General features: G+C 42.0%; 2 protein-coding genes across 2 annotated transcripts in view; one reads left to right on the top strand and one right to left on the bottom strand.

Moving 5' to 3' along the window:
• The first annotated feature begins 948 nt into the window (after positions 1–948).
• Positions 949–10,655, top strand: LOC107384261 (kelch-like protein 40a). Its single transcript, XM_015957408.3, has 6 exons — positions 949–2,214; positions 2,351–2,511; positions 4,180–4,287; positions 8,176–8,361; positions 8,491–8,640; positions 10,191–10,655. Exons 1-6 carry the CDS (start codon positions 1,096–1,098, stop codon positions 10,300–10,302), a joined length of 1,836 nt encoding a protein of 611 aa, XP_015812894.3. The 5' UTR covers positions 949–1,095; the 3' UTR covers positions 10,303–10,655.
• A 2,853-nt stretch (positions 10,656–13,508) lies between these two features.
• The window catches only part of LOC107384262 (vasoactive intestinal polypeptide receptor), a 33,076-nt gene continuing 25,645 nt past the window's right edge, over positions 13,509–20,939 (bottom strand). Inside the window, exons 6-13 of the mRNA XM_015957409.3 lie at positions 20,519–20,648; positions 17,501–17,654; positions 15,343–15,403; positions 14,958–15,024; positions 14,796–14,887; positions 14,484–14,613; positions 14,085–14,126; positions 13,509–13,928 (exon numbers count right to left, since the gene is read on the bottom strand). Coding sequence (XP_015812895.1) covers positions 13,737–13,928; positions 14,085–14,126; positions 14,484–14,613; positions 14,796–14,887; positions 14,958–15,024; positions 15,343–15,403; positions 17,501–17,654; positions 20,519–20,648 — 868 coding nt within the window. The 3' untranslated portion in view covers positions 13,509–13,736. The remainder of the gene's footprint in view (positions 13,929–14,084; positions 14,127–14,483; positions 14,614–14,795; positions 14,888–14,957; positions 15,025–15,342; positions 15,404–17,500; positions 17,655–20,518; positions 20,649–20,939) is intronic.

Below are 20,939 nucleotides of genomic sequence, written 5' to 3'. Positions count from 1 at the left end.
TATATATATATATATATATATATATATATATATATATATATATATATATATGTATATATATATTCTCCTCCCCCCTCCCTCCCTGAAAACATTTAACAAAGCAGTCACTCATAGAGACCACTGCAAATGAAATAAAAATAGGAGTAATCAAACATTCATCTTGTTTAGATATGTTTAAATTGTTCATTGCTCTTTGTGTTTTTGGTATAATTTCATCAGAGATTTTTATCTAATATATTTTATAACTGGACAGAAAAACAGCTACAAATGTCATCTATGTTGTGTTTATGAAGAGGGACCAAGGAACCCCATGTGGCCCCAGAGCCACCGATTATAGACCCTTGAGTAAAAAGAAAAATCAAATAACAGTCAAAATGTAGAAGACAAAAAAAAACTAATAGCATGAACATTCCTTCATTTTTTTCACATTTCAGCAACATCCGTTGCCCTGAGTCAAATGATCTTTTTATTTTAACTATTGAATATTGAATATTAATAGAGTAGTCTTCCAGAAATGCTTTTTTACAAACTTGAGTAAGTTTCCATGCTTCAGATGTTTTTACTTTTGCTCATCTCGACGTTTGGGATAAATGACAGCTTAGACAAAGCTCGTGACGCCACAGCAGGGATCAGCCCAGCTGTCTGGTGAGTTGTTCTACCAGAATTAAACAGCAGCATCATTCAGCTGTTTGTCTTGGTCTCTGTGTGTGTGTGTGTGTGTGTGTGTGTGTGTGTGTGTGTGTGTGTGTGTGTGTGTGTGTGTGTGTGTGTGTGTGTGTGTGTGTGTGTGTGTGTGTGTGTGTGTGTGTGTGTGTGTGTGTGTGTGTGTGTGTGTGTGTGTGTGTGTGTGTGTGTGTGTGTGTGTGTGTGTGTGAGAGAGAGAGAGAGAGAGAGAGAGAGAGAGCTTTCTGTGGATAAGGTCTATAAATACCTCTGACTTACACACTGACTGACGGTCCAAGACAGCTGCAGCCACCAGCCTTCCAACCCATTGAGACTATTTGTGGCCATCTGAACAGCCCAGAGGTCCTGACGATCCCGCTCCGCTGTAGGAAGCAAGGCGAAAACTCAGCCAGGACAGGGAAGCTGAACAAAATGGCTGCTTTGACGATAGATCCCATTCAGCAGCCTCGGATGTACCAGCAGACCTTGCTTCAGGATGGATTGTGTGATCTGTTGGAGAATGACAGATTTGTGGATTGTGTTCTGAAAATCCAGGACAAAGAGTTCCCCTGCCATCGTCTGGTTTTGGCTGCCAGTAGCCCTTTCTTCAAGGCCATGTTCCTGTCTGACTTGGAGGAGAGTAAGAAGAGGGAGATAATCCTAAAAGATGTGGATCCTGGTGTTATGGGGATGATCCTGCGCTACCTTTACACATCTGACATTAACCTGACAGAGCAGAATGTCCAGGATATCTTCATGGTTGCCAACATGTACCAGATCCCTTCCATCTTCTCTGTGTGTGTGTCCTACCTCCAAGAGAAGATGGTGCTGAGCAACTGCCTTGCCATTTACAGACTAGGCCTTCTTCTCGATTGCCCAAGGCTCACTCTGGCTGCCAGAGAGTTCATATGCGAGCGATACCAGGTTGTTGTCCGGGACCAGGAGTTCTTGCAGCTAGACCCCAGTGAATTGGCCATCATCATCACATCAGATACTTTAAATGTTGAACGAGAAGAGCTGGTGTTTGAGTCGCTGATGGACTGGGTCAGGCATGATGAGACGACGCGGTTGAAGGATCTGCCTGAGCTGTTACATTGTGTCCGATTCAGGCTCATCCCTGTGGAGTACTTCCAAGAGAAAGTGGAACGTCACGAGTACATGAGGTTCAACCAGGAGATCAAGAAGGAGCTGGAGCTTGTCAAGGATGCTCACAGAGGGCTTCTCCCCAAGCCAAAGAGCCTTACCAGTGACGGGGCAAAGGGAGGACAGGAAGGTGAAGATGACCAGGAGGAGGAGGGATACCTGCCTGGGATACTGAACAACAACCCTCGCTTTGGAATGTTTGAGATGGACCTGATACTCATGATCAACAGCACAGGGACTGTGGCCTATGAACCAGTGGGAAACGAATGCTTTGTGGTGTCGGAGTCTACAGAGATTCCCAAGAACCACTGCAGCCTGGTGACGAGGCAGAACCAGGTGTTTGTTGTTGGAGGGCTTCTCTGCAGTGAAGACGACAAAGATGAACCACTCAAGTCTTATTTCCTACAGGTAGGCATCCAATCATGAAGACCGCATTTTACAACAACCAGTCATTGTCTACGCAAATCTTCAAACGTTTTTTTAAAAAGCCTCTTTTCGTTCCTAGCATTTCCATGGTTTCATGTTTCAACCTTTCCATCCATAGTTTGACCCAGTGAGTTCAGAATGGTTAGGAATGCCATCACAGCCCAGCCCCCGCTGTCTGTTTGGGATGGCTGAAGTAGAAAACTCCATCTATGTTGTTGGTGGAAAAGAGCTGAAGGAAGGGGAGCACGCTCTCAGCTCCGTCATGATCTATGACAGACAGTAAGTTTAAAGTTACACGGTTTAAAGGTGCATTATGTAGAAATGAAGTAAAAATGACATCCTGTGGTAAAGTTTGGTTACTGCAACCACTTTAAACAACTCCTTTGAGCAATTGTCAGTGCTGCAGCATGAACTCACAGGAGACACGGCAACCCCACACTCACTGATGGTAGTAACAGTAGTTACGTCCCTCCTTCCTTTGTTTTGAAAGAAGAAAAAGTGGCAATCCCCGCAGCCAGCTGGATATGAAATATGTTTCAGAATAACCTTCCTTCCTAAATGACGAAACATTAGACTCTTGGCATTTTCTCGCTGTAAAATTCTCGCTATATTCTTACATACTGCAGCTTTACACTTGCGAGAAGGATGTCTGATGAAGTCATAACTGAAAGATTTCTTTATTACGTTGTTTTAAAGTTTGTAAAATTGGGATTAACCAGGTTCTTCTTAATCAGAGACCTGACCGCTTGAATTTATGGGTCATGCCTTAAAGTGACAGTGTGTAGTTTCCCAGGTGATGGGGGCAGTAGCAAGCAAGCATTATTTTTGTGATCAAGTAAGACCTTACCAGCGGATGGCCATTAGGGTCAAAAAGCCATGAGAGCACAACCTCCAGCAAAATAACAAGAACAGACTCCCTTTCATCACTGGCAATGAGTGAAGAGGTAAATGTGTAAAACAACAACATTTATTCACGGTGAAAGTTTTGTAACCACTTGTTACAAATCAAAAAATGCATTTTGTCCTCATATGCTTCCGTAGAAGGAAACATGGCATCCAATATGGCGTCGCCCAGAGACTCATGGGCTCGACACATGGGAGGCGACAAACGACCGGGATCAGCGAAATTTGTCGCTGTTGCTTTTATTACCTGTCACACGGGGGGCGATCCGCGGCAGCGGCCAGCGGCAAAGCCGTCTACGCGTTCTGTTCCATTGCGAAATCGAAACTTCCGTTGTTTTGTTTGGCTGTGTCAGGTTGGAGGGAATTAAGGTTATTTAAGCGGTTCAGAGTTAAAAAAAGAAGTGGTAGATGTGATGTTTCACAAGGTGCTGCTAGAGTTATGTGAAATCTTACTTCTGATTTTACTATATAAAACATAATTATAATCAACTTCTCCTCCATGTTTGCTCGGAGATGTGCGGAGCATCCTGTCCGCTCATTGGTCAGTGAATGAAACCTCTGTTGATTGGTCCTCGTCCGAGCGACAGCGATAAAAAGTTGAAAATGTTTCAACTTTCTGGGATCGCGTCGCTGGGTCGTACGTGCACGACACGTGCACGAGTGCAAACTTTCACACGCAGGTTTTTCGCGTTTCGCTTAGTAGGAGGGAGACCCGCGATTATTGCTTTGTCACGCATGTCTCATTGAAAATGAATGGAGGAGAGGCGATGTCGCCTCCCGTGTGTCGAGCCCATTAGACCCGCTCCCATGTATTTTAGACATGATTTTAATGGTTGCAAGTTATGAAACTGCCAATACTTTTAACAACTGGATATTTTTTATTCATTTACAACAACATTTTGATGGATATTTCCAGAGATTAATGGCAAAAACTACACATTGATATTTTAATGCTTTCTCAGAACTGCAGCTGTACTACCCTTCCAGCTTATCCACTGATAGATTCACTTCATAAACACACGTGGTGGTCTTCTCTGCACACAGGTCATTTAAATGGGGCGAGTCTGACCCACTGCCTTATGAAGTTTACGGTCATGGAACCGTTTCACACAACGGCCTCGTCTACGTGATTGGAGGAAAGTCTGAGAGCAAGTAAGTGGCACAGAAAACACATTTCCAGTCATCTGTGAGGTGCCTTGATATCACTATAGAATTATATAATTTGTTGTATTAATCACACTTGGATAGATTCCTGTTAGTTAAATTTATTTATTTATTTATTTATTTAAACATAATTTTAGACGGAGGAATAACCACTTGAGATGAAACATCTAATTTTCGAGTGGGTCCTCTTTTACAGCAAAAAGAAGAACAAAAATTAAGAGCAAGACAGCGGAGCAAAAATCAAAATTAAAACATTACAACAATCATTTGCAGACGCACACACGCATACCCACACACACACACACACACACACACACACACACACACACACACACACACACCCTCAAAGGCTCACAATACTTCAACCCACCCGACACGACCCCAACTAACAAGGAAAAAACAAAAGCAACAGCCAATTGAACAAATACAATTAGTAACATAGATAGACAATTATTCCGAAGATGATTGACCAGAGCCCTTCGAAAAGTTGTGAATGATGATAAAGAACGAATAGATAAAGATCCGTTGAACCCACAGCACTCACCCACTCATAGTTCACTCATAGCCGAGTGAAATCAAGCGACTCTGTGGGTTCATTCACACAATTAAAACTGACTTTCACACATTTCTCCCACACGGTTATTTAACAAAGACTTGGTTTTACCTTAACCTCCTGGTGAATTTGGTGTGATTTAAAAGAAAAAAACGTATCTAGCTATTACAGATTAGTCAACTGTAATTAACCGAAACAAAAATTTAAATACGATAAAAATTCTATAAAATTTTGTCAAATATCCTAAAAAAAAAGAAATACAACCAAAAAAATAAAAGAGGTAAAATTTAAGTCAATATCTAGTGTCTATAAATTATGACTCAAAGGTCTAAGTAGGTCTAATTTTTGGGGTGCAAGGAGCCTATGTCCACATATGTGGACACAGGGCCCTAGGAGGTTAAAACAGCCACTCGTGGTATTTCTGTCTCTGATAATTGGAAATACATCTTCTAAAGTGGGTTTTAACAGTTACTAACCTGCCTGTAGATACAGTGAGGGAGGAAAAAACACATTATTTTAACTCGTGCTTGTTTTTTTACTTTGTGTCTACTAACAGAAATGACCACTCTGGAATTACCATAGGGGGTTTATTTTGAACATTGAGAGACACGACAATAGTAAAAAAAAGATCATTTAAAGCATGAATAAATTAACCAATTAGCATTTTCATGAATAAAGTAGGTATTTGATACACTGGTGGGACTATATCTTCATGCATGCAAGGGAACCTTGGGGTCTCAACGACAGAGCTGGTGGAAGTTTCTGGGGAGAGGGAAGTTTGGGCCTCCCTGCCGGGGCTGCTACCCTCACAACCAAAACACAAATATGGACAAATAGACAGAATTATTTGACGCGAAAAAAAATGGCCATACAAAAGTCACACAAACCTTTGTAAAATTTTCTGATTTTAGGACATCAGCAAATATACAGGGAGTGCAGAATTATTAGGCAAATGAGTATTTTGTCCACATCATCCTCTTCATGCATGTTGTCTTACTCCAAGCTGTATAGGCTGGAAAGCCTACTACCAATTAAGCATATTAGGTGATGTGCATCTCTGTAATGAGAAGGGGTGTGGTCTAATGACATCAACACCCTATATCAGGTGTGCATAATTATTAGGCAACTTCATTTCCTTTGGCAAAATGGGTCAAAAGAAGGACTTGACAGGCTCAGAAAGGTCAAAAATAGTGAGATATCTTGCAGAGGGATGCAGCAGTCTTAAAATTGCAAAGCTTCTGAAGCGTGATCATCGAACAATCAAGCATAACATTCAAAATAGTCAACAGGGTCGCAAGAAGCGTGTGGACAAACCAAGGTGCAAAATAACTGCCCATGAACTGAGAAAAGTCACGCGTGCAGCTGTCAAGATGCCACTTGCCAGCAGTTTGGCCATATTTCAGAGCTGCAACATCACTGGAGCGCCCAAAAGCACAAGGTGTGCAATACTCAGAAACATGGCCAAGGTAAGAAAGGCTGAAAGACGACCACCACTGAACAAGACACACAAGCTGAAACGTCAAGACTGGGCCAAGAAATATCTCAAGACTGATTTTTCTAAGGTTTTATGGACTGATTAAATGAGAGTGAGTCTTGATGGGCCAGATGGACGGGCCCGTGGCTGGATTGGTAAAGGGCAGAGAGCTCCAGTCCGACTCAGACACCAGCAAGGTGGAGGTGGAGTACTGGTTTGGGCTGGTATCATCAAAGATGAGCTTGTGGGGCCTTTTCGGGTTGAGGATGGGAGTCAAGCTCATCTCCCAGTCCTACTGCCAGTTTCTGGAAGACACCTTCTTCAAGCAGTGGTACAGGAAGAAGTCTACATCCTTCAAGAAAAACATGATTTTCATGCAGGACAATGCTCCATCACACGCGTCCAAGTACTCCACAGCGTGGCTGGCAAGAAAGGGTATAAAAGAAGAAAAACTAATGACATGGCCTCCTTGTTCACCTGATCTGAACCCCATTGAGAACCTGTGGTCCATCATCAAATGTGAGATTTACAAGGAGGGAAAACGGTACACCTCTCTGAACAGTGTCTGGGAGGCTGTGGTTGCTGCTGCACGCAATGTTGATGGTGAACAGATCAAAACACTGACAGAGTCCATGGATGGCAGGCTTTTGAGTGTCCTTGCAAAGAAAGGTGGCTATCTTGGTCGCTGATTTGTTTTTGTATTGTTTTTGAATGTCAGAAATGTATATTTGGGAATGTGGAGATGTTATATTGGTTTCACTGGTAAAAATAAATAATTGAAATTGGTATATACTTCTTTTTTGTTAAGTTGCCTAATACTTATGCACAATAATAGTCACCTGCACACACAGATATCCCCCTAAAATAGCTAAAACTAAAAACTACTTCCAAAAACATTCAGCTTTGACATTAATGAGTTTTTGGCTTCATTGAGAACATGGTTGTTGTTCGTAGTCGTCGTCTTCCTCCGCTTATCCGGGTCCGGGTCGCGGGGGCAGCATCCCAGCTAGGGAGCTCCAGACCGTCCTCTCCCCGGCCACCTCCACCAGCTCCTCCGGCAGGACCCCAAGGCATTCCCGGACCAGATTGGAGATGTAACCTCTCCAACGTGTCCTGGGTCGACCCGGCGGCCTCCTGCTATCAGGACATGCCCGAAACACCTCCCCAGGGAAGCGTCCAGGAGGCTTCCTGACCAGATGCCCAAACCACCTCAACTGACTCCTTTTGATCCGGAGGAGCAGCGGTTCTACTCCGAGTCCCTCCCGAATGTACGAGCTCCTCACCCTATCTCTAAGGCTGAGCCCGGCCACCCTACGGAGGAAACTCATTTCGGCCGCTTGTATCCACGATCTCGTTCTTTCGGTCATTACCCAAAGCTCATGACCATAGGTGAGGATTGGGACGTAGATCGACCGGTAAATCGAGAGCCTGGCTTTCTGGCTCAGCTCCCTCTTCACCACGACAGATCGGCTCAGCGTCCGCATCACTGCAGACGCCGAACCAATCCGCCTGTCGATCTCCCGATCCCTCCTACCCTCACTCGTGAACAAGACCCCGAGATACTTAAACTCCTCCACTTGAGGTAGGACCTCTCCCCCGACCCGGAGTTGGCAAGCCACCCTTTTGCGGTCAGTGTTTGTTGTTCAATAATAAAATAATTCCTCAAAAATACAACGTGCCTAATAATTCTGCACTCCCTGTATATGTTAGTGCATCAGTCCAGTCAGATCTCCTGAATCTGTAATTTCTACAAGCTCCAACACATTGTGCTGTTCTCATTTTGACCTCAAAATTAATCCCACTGCATAAAACTAAACACTAAATTCTGCAAATCTGTGTTTGTTTGCAGGAAATGCATGAGAAGAGTCTGTGTGTACAACCCAACGAAGTTTGCGTGGAAGGACCTGGCTCCTCTGAAAACGGCTCGCTCTTTGTTTGGGATCACCGTCCATGATGACCGGATCTTTGTAGCCACTGGAGTCACTGACTCAGGCCTCACCAGCTCCGTGGAGGTCTACAACATCAACACCAACGAGTGAGACATAAATTATTTATTTTTATGTGCCTCTTCTTCGTGAGGTAAATCTCCTGTCACGAGAAGTTGAACGGACTGTGAGCTTGTGTGTGTGTGTGTGTGTGTGTGTGTGTGTGTGTTGTATGTCAGGTGGTCTGAGTTTACAGAGTTCCCTCAGGAGCGTAGCTCTCTCAACCTGATCTCAATGGGAGGTTATCTGTACGCCGTGGGTGGCTTTGCCATGATGTCCAGTGAAACCAGTGAAGACCCAGTTCCGACAGAGATGAATGACATCTGGAGGTCAGTCCACCTTACACGATGACTTTTAGTTTGACGATTCAACGGGCAAAGCATTATAGTGATTTCTGACCATAATAGTTTCATAAATGGAAAATGAATGAGACATTCTCCTGATTTTCTTTTCTGTGCAGATTTCCAAGTTTAACTGAAAAAAGTCCTTTATTTTCTCTGAGGACATCTAAAATCTAACTCCCAAAAAACTTTTACAGGCATTCCTAAATTAGTTTTTAATAAAAATGGTAATAAATTAAAAACAGATAAAATCAGTTTAATCTCAGACATTATATTCGAAGTAGAAAACTGGAAAATGCAGGTTTTTAATCATTTAACCTGCTCAGTGGCTCAATGGTAGCCTAGGACTGAGAGATTGGGGGTCAAATCCTGGTTAATGGGGCGACGGTGGCACAGGAGTAATCGGAAGGTTGCAGGTTCGAGCCCCGCTCAGTCTGTCGCTGTCGCTGTGTCCTTGGGCAAGACACTTAACCCACGTTGCCTGCTGGTGGTGGTCGGAGGGACTGGTGGCGCCAGTGCTCGGCAGCCTCGCCTCTGTCAGTGCACCCCAGGGCAGCTGTGGCTACATTGTAGCTCATCCCCACCAGTGTGTGAATGTGTGTGTGAATGGGTGAATGACTGATTGTGTTGTAAAGCGCCTTGGGGGGTTCCAGGACTCTAGAAGGTGCTATATCAAATACAGGCCATTTAAAAATGGGCCCCAATGCCTCCCTGCTTGATGCTCAGCTTTAAGGAGTTGGATTGGGGGCTAAACCACCAGATGGTTCCTGAGAGGGTTCATCGTTCCCATGGTGACGGGTTTAATGCAGAGATGTAACTTCACCAGTGTGTGATGTTTATGTTTATTTATTTAGCAGACGCTTTTATCCAAAGCGACTTACAATTTATAACCTATAGGGCATGTTGTGATTTGTGGGGGAAACTGGAATACCCGGAGGAAACCCACACATGCATGGGGAGAACACGCAACTCCACGCAGAAAGGCCGCAGCCGAGTTTCGAACCTGCAACCTTCGTGCTACGAGGCAACAGTGCTAACCACTGCGCCACCATGCAGCCCATGATGATGACTAATGGGAATTTGTGATATCTAAATAATCTTTAAAAATCTACAAGTCCTCAAAGTTTTAATTTAAACGTTTGCTTTTCGTTTGTCAATGTCTAAAGGATAAAAAACAAATCTGATTTTAGCTGATCGCAGCATCTGACAGTAAACAGGCAACGAGACCAAAGCCTAAAACCAAACCCAACAGAAAAATCCTTCCTCAGATCATCGCCGACTGAATGGATGCTTTCTCTATCATTGGGAGTCAACATGTTATTTTAGAAGTGAAGCTGAATCGTCTTTGGTATTTTCTATGCATTAAACTAAATAAACGAAACTTTGAGACTCTCTGTTGGTGGAAAAAAGTCTAAAGATCCAAGATCAGAGTTAAGTTGTTTAATGGACACACAAATGTTGAAGATGCCCACTCACTGGGAAGTAAAAAATAATTACTTTAAATATCACCAAAACTAATTTTTGCATCCTACCTGCAGATATGAGGAGTCCGAGGAGTGCTGGAATGGGGTTTTGCGTGAGATTTCCTACGCAGAGGGATCTACCATCCTCCCAGTGCATCTCAACATTCTCCGCCTCAACAAGTTATAGCCAAACTGAACTGCTGGTGCCTCGAGGTTCAACCAGAACACTCTTGGTGGACATTGGCCCTAAATTAACTCAGGGTTCAGAAAGATTCAAGGTAATAACTGAACCTGGTCTCAGAGGAGGAAAGAAATCGCTTTGAAATGGTTTTATCCAAAGATGTCCAGCAGGGGGAGACAAACACATGCCAAGTCTGAGAAGAGCTGAAGACGAAAGACAAATCAGATTATCACACCGAATTTATTTTACAAAAACTCAAAAACATGCTTTGTACATCCTCTTTTTGGTACGTAGTTTTAGTATGTTTATTTACTAAATGTAATCCTGCGTTATTCCAATAAAAACAGTGATTAAGCTGCTTTCAGTGATGAGCCTCTGTGACTGAGCAGGAATGTAACTGAAGCCACATCCAGCACAGAGCAAATCTTTATATTCATCCTCATTTGTTCAATAACATCAACATAACTTCACATGCTGAATGTAAAACATGTAAAAAAAAAAGACTTGACCGGACAAAATACAAATACCACGAAAGCAGCAAAGCTCTAAATGTAAACATAACGCCTGAGAACTAAAAGTTCACTTTCAAACAACTCTTAAGGAATATTTACAGCTTAACATCATTCACAACTATATCTGAGTTACATTTAGTTTGAGGTACTTTTACTTCACTTCTAGTTTTTACACACACACAGAGTCAGTAAAAACTAAAGAAAGCACTCCTAACACGGCACAGTACACGTAGACATGGACTCAGATAAACACATTACTGACTTAAACACCAGCAATCCTGATATAATTTAGCTGGATTCACTATATTTACACAAAAAGAATAAGAGCTAATGACAACGCTAATGTTAGGTATAATAAATGAATTCATAATCATGAAGTGTTTTATAAGAACTAATGATGCACAGGTACAGCTAAATTCAATTGTTTTGAAACTTCCAGAAACCAGATTTATTGAAAAAAAAGTCTAAACTGCTGAATTTATTCATGTGTGTTTATCCTCTAGCAATTATGGACATACTTACAGTGATGTGAAAAGGTATTTGCCACTTTACAGATGTTTGTTATATTATCGTTTAAATGTTTGAGATCAGAAAATAAATAAGTCTCTTAGACAAAGATAACCTGAGTAAACATGAGTAGTTCTCAAAATGATCATTTTGTTTATTAAAGAATGAGACTTTCCAATCAAATCTGGTATTTGTGAAAAAGTAATTCCCCCTTATTAAATCATGAACTAACTGGTTAATGACATCATTTTGAAGGCTGAGATCGGGTTTATTAGCTGATTACGATCAGATCTGTAGAATTAGAAACCTTTTCAATGGAACCTGTGTGATAACAGGACGTAGGCCAAGATCTCACAAAAGAAACTCGTCATCTTACATTTTAAAGAAATTCAAGAACAAAAAACGTAGAAACAACATTGAAAGCTCTGCAGACCTCTCTTAGCTAACGTAAAGGTCGAAGGTCATGACAAGAAAAGAGGTGGGAGAGCTCTAGGGTCAAAATCTCCGTTGACTAGAGAGAACACAAAGGCCCATCTCACATCTGTGAAAAAAAACATTTTGAGGAAGATTTTTGCTTTACTGCTTTTTGACCTGGACCACTTGCTGTATTTAATGGAACCACAAAATCTGCTTTCCCTAGCATAAAACCCTGAAGTAGAATGTCTGACCTTTGACCTTAAACAGGCCGTTCCTGCTGGAAAACCTTCCAGTGTGTAAATGAAAATGATTGTGTAATGAAGAGTGGGACAAACCTCCTCAGCAGTGACGAGAGAAAAATACCAATCAGCACAAACACTTGACTGCAATTAAAAATACGTTTTCAGACAGGGACAGGATTACTTTTTCCCTAAAAGACCAAGTTCACTCGTTTTTTTCATACAATTGCAGTGGTCTCTAGTATAAATAAATGCCTCGTGAGTCTATCTCTGTAGGAAGAATGCTTCGACGCTGATGTTTCAGGAAGTGCAAGTTAGTCAGGTGAGAGGACGGAAGGGTTTGGAGTCTTATTTCCTGATATTCACACATCTCACCTCTGATTGGCTAACATCAACGTGACTCTACCACCGACTCTGTTTGCTTTGCAGCTTTGATGTTTTATCTCCACTAATAACACAAGCCTGAAGGAGTTCTACCATGTTGGAGAGTTGCTAATGCTAACAGTTAGCTTCTACTAGCCAAGACATGCTCTATTCTCTCCTGGAGGGTGATTCAAAAACAGCCTTCCCTGTCGTGAGCCAAGATGGGTGATGTAACAATGTGACATATAAGAGTGGATTTTTTTGACCCAAGCGTTTCCACATCTATGTTTTATCGGCGGCTAATGCAGGAAATAGCGGTAGAAGACCATTTTCATGTTCAGCCTGCATGTGAATCTCAGAGGGACTGATCATTTTACAAAAACAGGGGAAAAAAAAACAATTTGTCGGAGAACTCGCTCTTTAAATAATTTTGTATTCACTTGTGATTTTTTTGTCTGATATTGAAATTAGTTTCCTGGTCTGAAACGTAAATTTTTTCCACTGGATAAATGTGAGGGTTCATCTAATCAATAATGTCTTTCTGCATCAAGAACTAGAATAAACGTCAATAATAAACACGTTAAATAATAAACTGTGACATCAAATGACCCGATGGTGCACACAGTTTAATAGAAGCTAGTAACCGTTATGTTTATGTACTGAACTGCATTTTGTGAGCTGATGGGATGCATCTGTTATAAAAACTAAGAGCTTCAGCTATCCGAGCTGAAACGCATGAGGCAGAGCTTCTCCCCCTCCTCTGGAATGTTATCCGGCAGTAGTAAATCAAAGCCCATGTCCCGTATAAAACTGTCACAGACAGGATAGGAACATCCAGTCCGTTTGTGACATTACAAACTCCTCGGTGACTCCTGATCAGAACAACCTGACACCGGCTCTCAGAAACCACCCGACCCCCGCAGTATGACCCCGTGCAGCGTGGGCCGTTAGGTTAAGTGACTGAAGTCATTTTGTGCAACATGCAATACAAATGTTTCATTTCTTATCGGATGCAGCTTTTCTGCAACGTTATCCAACTTGTCTGGCTTCATGTGACAAATACAAACCAAGACTACCATTTCCTCTGAGATCTTTCTGTCTGTTACCAAACTGTAGCTGATGCTGCTCTAACGGCACGATCGTACGGTCGACTCAACATCTGAATCATCCACAAGCTCATCAGTTAGTCTTTATGCGAGTGATGCCGGCCTTTAATAATAAACTGTTTGATGACCTTCCACCTGTCAACCTTTTACAGCTAATGTACGAAATGACTAAAATCTGTTTTAGTATTTACACGTCGTGCTGACACCCTACATCCGCTGTACAGCTGCAGTACATAGGAGCCACACACGTGATGCATGTTGATGAAAACAAGAGGTGAGTCAGGCATCCAGGCGTTTCAGATTGCAGAGAGCTGCTCCTGACACGCAGAAGCCCGCCGTGCTGTGGGGCTGCACCTGGTCAACATGGTGATCTGGGTACTGAAGTTGTTGCCGTTGCTGCCAATGGACGGCTGCTGGTACTTAGTGTCAGTGCCCAGGAACCTCAGAAGCATCCATCTGCGCCATTTACGCTTCATCTCGGACTGCACCTGCGAGGGGTGCAGCGAGGATCAGGCAAACAGGATGAGGAGCGGCGTTTAAGAGGGTATGACACACAGCAAGCCAGGAAAAAATAGAAAGAGATCCGGTGGCATAAAAGAACAGCAAACATCCTAAAGAGCAGCATTTTGTTTGAATACACTCACCTCTCCGTTCAGGAAGCAGTACAAGACGGCAACAACAAAACCCTGTTACAGAGGAGGAAAGAGGAGTTTGTGTGGAGAAGAAAGCTGCAGCAGATAGCACAGCTGGAGGAATGCTCAAAATATTTGTGTATGAATAATGATGGTAGGATTATGACCGGCTTCAGCCGTAGACAGGAGGTTCATCATGTCTGGGACATGTTCCCAGGAGAAATCACTCAGAGCCAAAATGGTTATAAATTGTGAAAACTTTCCACTGCTAAGGTTCCATTTTTGGACTTTGCTTTCGGTTTTTAGATCATGTTTGCTCCTCGGAAAATCAGTCATATTTGTTTCTTAAAAATATAGAACTGAGCAACTGTTTGAGTACATCAGATCCCATTATTTCAGTTTGATGCTTACCTGAAATGATCCCAGAACTAGGTCAAACACCATCCTCAGTTGTGGGTGAACATGGTCAGGGATGAAGGCAAATATTATGTAGTTTATGCCAAAGAGAGGTATCAACAGAAGGGTAGATTTAGCCAGTCTCCTAAAAGCAGCAGAAAGGACACAGAAGACAGGGTCACGGCTGTTTGTTTTAAATCAACAGCTGTTGCTCAACACCAACATGCCACAGTAATTCATTCAACATCAGCTGATAAGTCACGACTGTAACCTTTGCCATAACGGACACGTTGACCTTTATTTTTTGCAAAAAATACAAAAACCTACGAGTATTGATTGGATTCCTTCCTTCCTATGTCAGGGCAATTCATTTTCTGTCGCAATATCCGGATTATGCAAGTAAAGAGGAAAAAGTTCACCTGCGAAGAGAATATAGCACACGTTAGTGTGGATCTCTATGTGAAGGGTTCCTAGTGTACACTGACTCACAAGTATAGCGACTAGAATGGGAGTTTTGATGATCCACCAAGGATTGTCATCAATGGTCTCCCAGCATCTGATAAAAAAAAAGAGCAAAGACAAACTCTCCGTGAAATAGGAAACACGACCCTACAGCCAGCGCACTGCAGAGAGAACACAAGAGGCACACAAACAATAACGGAAGAAGCAAAAACAGCCTGTCTTTCAAGCTTAAGCACAAAACACAACTTAACTGAAAACAGAATCGCTGGTTTGTTATATGATGTTATCCATATTTAATTTATTGTCCTTTAAACTGGTTGAAGTCCATATTGTGTGTTCAGCAGTTCCACGAGTGGAAAAGCTGCAGAACAACGTGTTTTTACTGATTTAGAAAAAGACAACTGGCGCTCACCCTAGGTGGTTTAAATAGGCCTTTGTTATCACCCACGCAGAGATGAAGATGGTCGGCGCTCCTGTTGGTTAAAAACATCAAATTACATCAAGTTAAAAAAATAATCTCCAACTATTAAAGAGCGATGATCAGTTATGGGATGTCAAACAAACCATCCACACACACACACTCACCTATATAACTGTGTGAGCTTAGAGCACGTGTACAACTGTTAACAACTCTGAGGTGTGCTTTTCCCTTTTAACAGGACTAATCTGATCGTAGTCTCTGCAGGACATTCACAGGCTCTATCCACTCTTCTGCTGGCAGACTCTGTGTTTCAAGCCTATTTATAGTCATCGTATTGGTGTTGTGAAGAAAAAACCCCATCTCTACTGAACATGAATTTTAAAGAACCAAACATGGCAAAAAGATACCATAAAAGATGAATGAAGTCTGGTAGCTCCTGTGTCTGACCATGTATGTTTTAACAAAGACACAACATGAGATTCAATATCCAAAGAAACTAGAGAACATCCAGATCTATGTGACAAATGTTTATTTTCATTCTAATATGCTGAAAACTTCTTTGGTAAGTTCTTGCTATGTACTTCTAATTCCATTTTTGGTTCTTTTTTAAAACACAGAAAATGTTTCTTTTTACCTTGCTAACGTTTTATTTGCGGCTGCAAACATCCTCAGAGCTGATGCTGATGGTGGCGTCACTTCCTACTCCATTTATCCGTGGGCAGCAGAGGATGTTGTCGCCCTCTGCTACCCGCTCTCCCCTCTCCGATGATGCATTCCCATGGGCGATTCAATGTGTAGACCCCATCGTCTCTGTTCATAGTCCCATATCCACGTCTCCTTATCTCTATAGCTTCCTTTATCCATCTTTGCATGGGATCTCTATGAAATCCCATGCAAACTTTGCAATAAAACAAACATAGGAGAAACTGGACGCCGACTCAACACACGAACAATAGAACATAGAAAGGAGTGCGAGAAAGAGGCAAGTCGAAAACACACAAGAGCAGCAAAAGAAGAAGCAGAAAGCACAATGAAGAAGTCAGCCGTAACAGATCACTGCACAAGAAAAAACCATATAATGGACTGGGACAACACAAGGATCATAAACACCGAACAACAGAAATACAAAAGATGGATAAAAGAAGCTATAGAGATAAGGAGACGTGGATGCGGGACCATGAACAGAGACGATGGAGTTTACACATTGGATTGTGCATGGACGTGCATCATCGGAGAGGGGAGAGAGGGCAGCAAAGTGCAACAACGTCCTCTGCTGCCCACGGATAAACGGAGTAGGAAGTGACGCCACCATCAGCGTCAGCTCTGAGGAAGTTTGCAGCCGCGAACGAAACTGTCAGCAAGGTAAAGAGAAACCTTTTCTGTGTTTTAAAAAACCAAAAATGGAGTGCTGAAAACTGTTGACCACTGCGATCTAGACAGCTAGACCAACCATAGCAGTAGCAACAGATTTTATTCTGCATGTCAGTCTAACCATGCTCCAACGTAGTCTTAGCAGGTCTACCATTGGCCTGAGCAATTTTAGGTCTGGCCAGTCACAGCGCTTTATGTTTGTAGTGAGATGTTGGGCAGGCTTAGCATCAGAGCTGTTATGTAAAAACTACAAAGATGGCACTGGCTCAGGAGCAAATCTTGTTTGAAAGTGTTTTGGCATCAACTTTGGACGAGTTAGACTTGGGCTTTTCTTTAAGACATGAGCAGATAGAGGTACTTCAGGCCTTTATTTTGAAAAAAGATGTATTTTCTTCTTATTCTTTGAAGGTGTATGGCGAACTGCCCCGTTGACTGATGTCCTACTGATGAAAATGTCATGTTTTTTGTTGCTCTAATTGGTCTTGCGTTGTATAATTGCATGCATACACCATTATGAGTTTGGTCTATAGGTCAGGGTCGCACTATATGCTTAAATATATAGGATGGCTTTTCAGACTACTGCTGATTGATGGAAGACTCATTCCCAAATAAATAACGTTACACTTCTACACATCAGATTTGTTGAGATAAAAAAAGAGCAAGATAAATGATGATTTTTTTGCTGCAACTCCAGACATGCAGATGAATTGTAGCTAAAACTCCCAAAGAATGAGACTTTAAGAGTAATTTGTGATCATAAAGGCCCATGAACACTTACCCCAGCCTATGAGAATGTACCACCAGAAGTATTTCTTCTCAGAGAAGAAGGACACAGCCAGCAGAGCGTGAAGATAGAGGCTTTCTACCAGCAGCCAGAAGTAACTCGCCATGACCCCATACTGGAAGAATACCACTACTGCCTTACAGCCCACCTAAACACAGGCAAGAAGCTTCAATTAACTTCTATAAAACAAAGAAGATAAAGTAGGAAATGACTGTTAACACATCTAAAGTAAATCTGTTAGACACAAGTCTGCCTTCTTCATAAATTGTTTGCTAAATGCAACTATATGCAGATGACACTTTTACTTATATTAACTGATTCCAGTTAGGGTGTCTTCCAGCCTTAATTTAATTTAATCCAAAAATAGTTTTATAAAACAAAAGTCTTGTATTATGCTATTGGGTTTGTTATGTGGCTTACCTTCACCTCATTTGGGCACTTACTTTGATGACACACCTCAGGAAGATTGGACTTTTGACTGACCCCAAAACTTCCTCTTAAGCCTTTTTTTCCAACAGCACTACTCAGCCAAAAACAGCTCAGTACAGCGTGAGTTCTCACAGCTCACTTCAGTGAAGTTGGTTTCCCTGCCAACACCATGACGAAAAGTGGGTGCCCTCGTCATAGCCAAGCCATAGTGAGGCAGCAGACAGAAAGCTCTGGAACAAACAGTGACTCCACCCCCTAGCCAATCAGTGACTGAGAGCCTCTGACGTCGTGTTTGAAGACTAGGTCAGCAGCAGTTACTGAAAAGTTGGAGGAACATAACTAACTATGCTGTTGGAAAAGACAGTCAAACTGGATTGCACCCATCCGAGACATGCTGAGTAGTGTTGTTGGAAAAGGGCTTTACGTGGTATGAAATGATTGTCCATGCCTTTTAGGAGAATTTTTGAACTAGTATCTAATGGCACAGATGGATTCTCGGAGATGAACTCAGTGCTCTCTGAAACTGATGAAAATTCAGCGAGTTTTGAAAACCTTTAACTTGTATTTCAGATTTTAGTTTGGACTCTATCAGCTTTGTTTTGTCACTGTCTCTTTACTTTTATGCCTAGAAAACAGCCTCCTTTGTTTCTATTGATTTCTTGAGAATGTGAAAGGGAATGGATGTTGAAGCTTTGTGTCTTCTGACATGTTTGAGTTCAGGTTTTTGAAGCGTTGTTTGAGGTTTGATTTCCTGCAATTGTTTTCAGGGCTGTTTAAAAATGAGATGTGACATCCTGAGGAGCTATCCTTTCATTGAACTCAAAAGAAGCAGAAAAAAGACAATGAGTACGATCTTTACATCATTACAGTCTATGTTGCAGGTTTTATTGATTATACAAACAGATTGAGAGTTGGAAACCATAGAGACAATGGAGCAGTTCAGATTAAAGCTTCCGTTTATTTCTAAAGCATCTCTGAGCCGTAGCTGAGGTTTGCAGTTAGTCTTCTGATGCTACTTCCAGCAGGACCATGAATCACATCACAAATCTTAGATAATCTCTAACTGATGTCTCGACCATGACGATGAGTTCACTGGATCTGGGGATTTGGGACTGGCCTCCAAAATCACCAGATCTCTGCCCAGTCCAGAACGTTTGGGGTGTGGTGGAACAGGAGATTCACATCATGGATGGAGCTGTGTGATGATGTCATTTCATTATGGACCAGAACCTCTGAGAAACGTCTCCGACACCTTGCTGGATTTATGGCATGAATAATTAAAGTGGTTCTGATGGAGAAAAGGAGGTCCAACATGGTGCCAGAAACACACCCCAGTAAGAACGCATGGCCCTTCTTGAAACTCCAAACAAAAAGCCTGATGATCCTTTTAAAGCCTGCAGAACACAATGTCCACATTTTACAGAAATATTTTTTACTCATCAAATCACTGCTGTTTTTATGTTTTTTTATTTATTTTTTAAATCTCGGTTCATCTTAAAAATGCAGATTTTTGACTATTGTTTATACATTTTTGTGGTTTCCATCTTAGAGTTTTAAATCCCATTTATTATTTACATCTTGTATAATTCTAATGTGATTTTTCACTGATAAATTACGCCGCCGCCGCCGCCACCCCCACCCCGGTGGTGGCCAGCACCCTCACACCTCCAGGTCAAAAATTGTGCATTCTGTCAGAGAAACCATTAAATAAAATCACCCATCATAACTTTTGAGAACCTTGATAACACAAATGAATGTAACGATTACATCTGCATGGTGGCACCTGAAGCTCATTCTGGCTAAGCGGGTGTTCGCACCAAGTTTTGGTCCCGACTTTTTCTTCTTGCACTCAGTTTTTATAAACGTGACCTTTTTTTACGCATCTGTGTGAACGTAATTTTGTTGTAATGCTAATTTTGTAAAAATGTTTAGAAAAGTTGCCAAAAGAACTAAACTGACCTCAATTCACAAAAACTGATTCAGTTTGTCTCCTGCAAGGACAACACATCTTTTTGTTAGCCATTAATGGAGTTAGTTGGAGAGATTTGACAGCTGTTGGGAGCAAAACAATCTGTAAATCCCAAAGAGGAAATATCTGAACTCAGATTTCAAGGTTCAGCTCGGTAAGATAAATGAGAAAATTATTTAAAGTCTGACTATCTAATTCTCTCTGAAGATAAGCTAATGGATTCTTATGAATAGGATCAGAGAAAAACAACATAGCTGGTTGTGGTTCCATCAGTTGGAAAAAATCTAAGAAACTGCATCACATCCATATCCTTTAAATAGTGACTTATGGTCAACTGGTCAAGATAGCGATTCAAACAAGAGCTCACAGCTCGAAATGTGATTTATTGGCAATGCTGTCTGCAGCTTAAGTTTAATGTTGAGCAAACAGGAACTCTCAGCGCATCCTGCTGGATGGAGGATTAGGAAAACGCCGTCCCGGGAGGGGAACGAACTTGGCAAACACTGCTACACCCAAAACGGTAAAGCAAATGCTGACACAAAGCATTTGAGGTCTGACAGTGAGTCAAAAGTTGTGAACAGAAAGTGAACGAGAGGAGTGAAGAGAGCACTCACTGACGACTGGCAGTTGTCCGTCTCACCGACGTCGTACAGAACCATGTCCTTAATGAAAACGGTCACAGCTTTTAGAATCAGAGACACAAACAGATTCATGTGGATGTAGTTTCTAGTGCAGTGGAGCTTCCTGGAAAAAACAGGACCAGCAAAATAAATAACAAAATTACTAGTTTTATTACAAAAAAATACCTCCTAATAAAAATTAAGAGAAAGTGTGTGTAAGCTTCATAGTTCATCTAGTTTTATAGTCAAGTGTAAATCAATCAGCCAGAAACAAACAGGAATACATCAGACGAATTCCCTCTGAGCTGATGACTTGGGGTCAATTGTGTAAACCTGTCAAGCGATTCAAGTCAGCAAGTCGTATGAGACGTCATGCAGCATGGACCAGCTGTTGATGCTGTGTGACATCCTCTAG

This window comes from Nothobranchius furzeri, chromosome 11, assembly GCF_043380555.1.
Source record: "Nothobranchius furzeri strain GRZ-AD chromosome 11, NfurGRZ-RIMD1, whole genome shotgun sequence".
NCBI classification, from domain to species: Eukaryota; Metazoa; Chordata; class Actinopteri; order Cyprinodontiformes; family Nothobranchiidae; genus Nothobranchius; species Nothobranchius furzeri.
The sequence above is the reverse complement of the archived record's forward strand: the minus strand, read 5'-3'. Positions and strand labels throughout refer to the sequence as shown.

Coding starts and splice junctions, on each gene's coding strand:
- LOC107384261 (XM_015957408.3), top strand. CDS start 1,096: ATGGCTGCTTTGACGATAGATCCCATTCAGCAGCCTCGGATGTACCAG. Junction 2,215..2,350: donor TCAAGTCTTATTTCCTACAG/GTAGGCATCCAA, acceptor TTCCATCCATAG/TTTGACCCAGTGAGTTCAGA. Junction 8,362..8,490: donor TACAACATCAACACCAACGA/GTGAGACATAAA, acceptor GTTGTATGTCAG/GTGGTCTGAGTTTACAGAGT.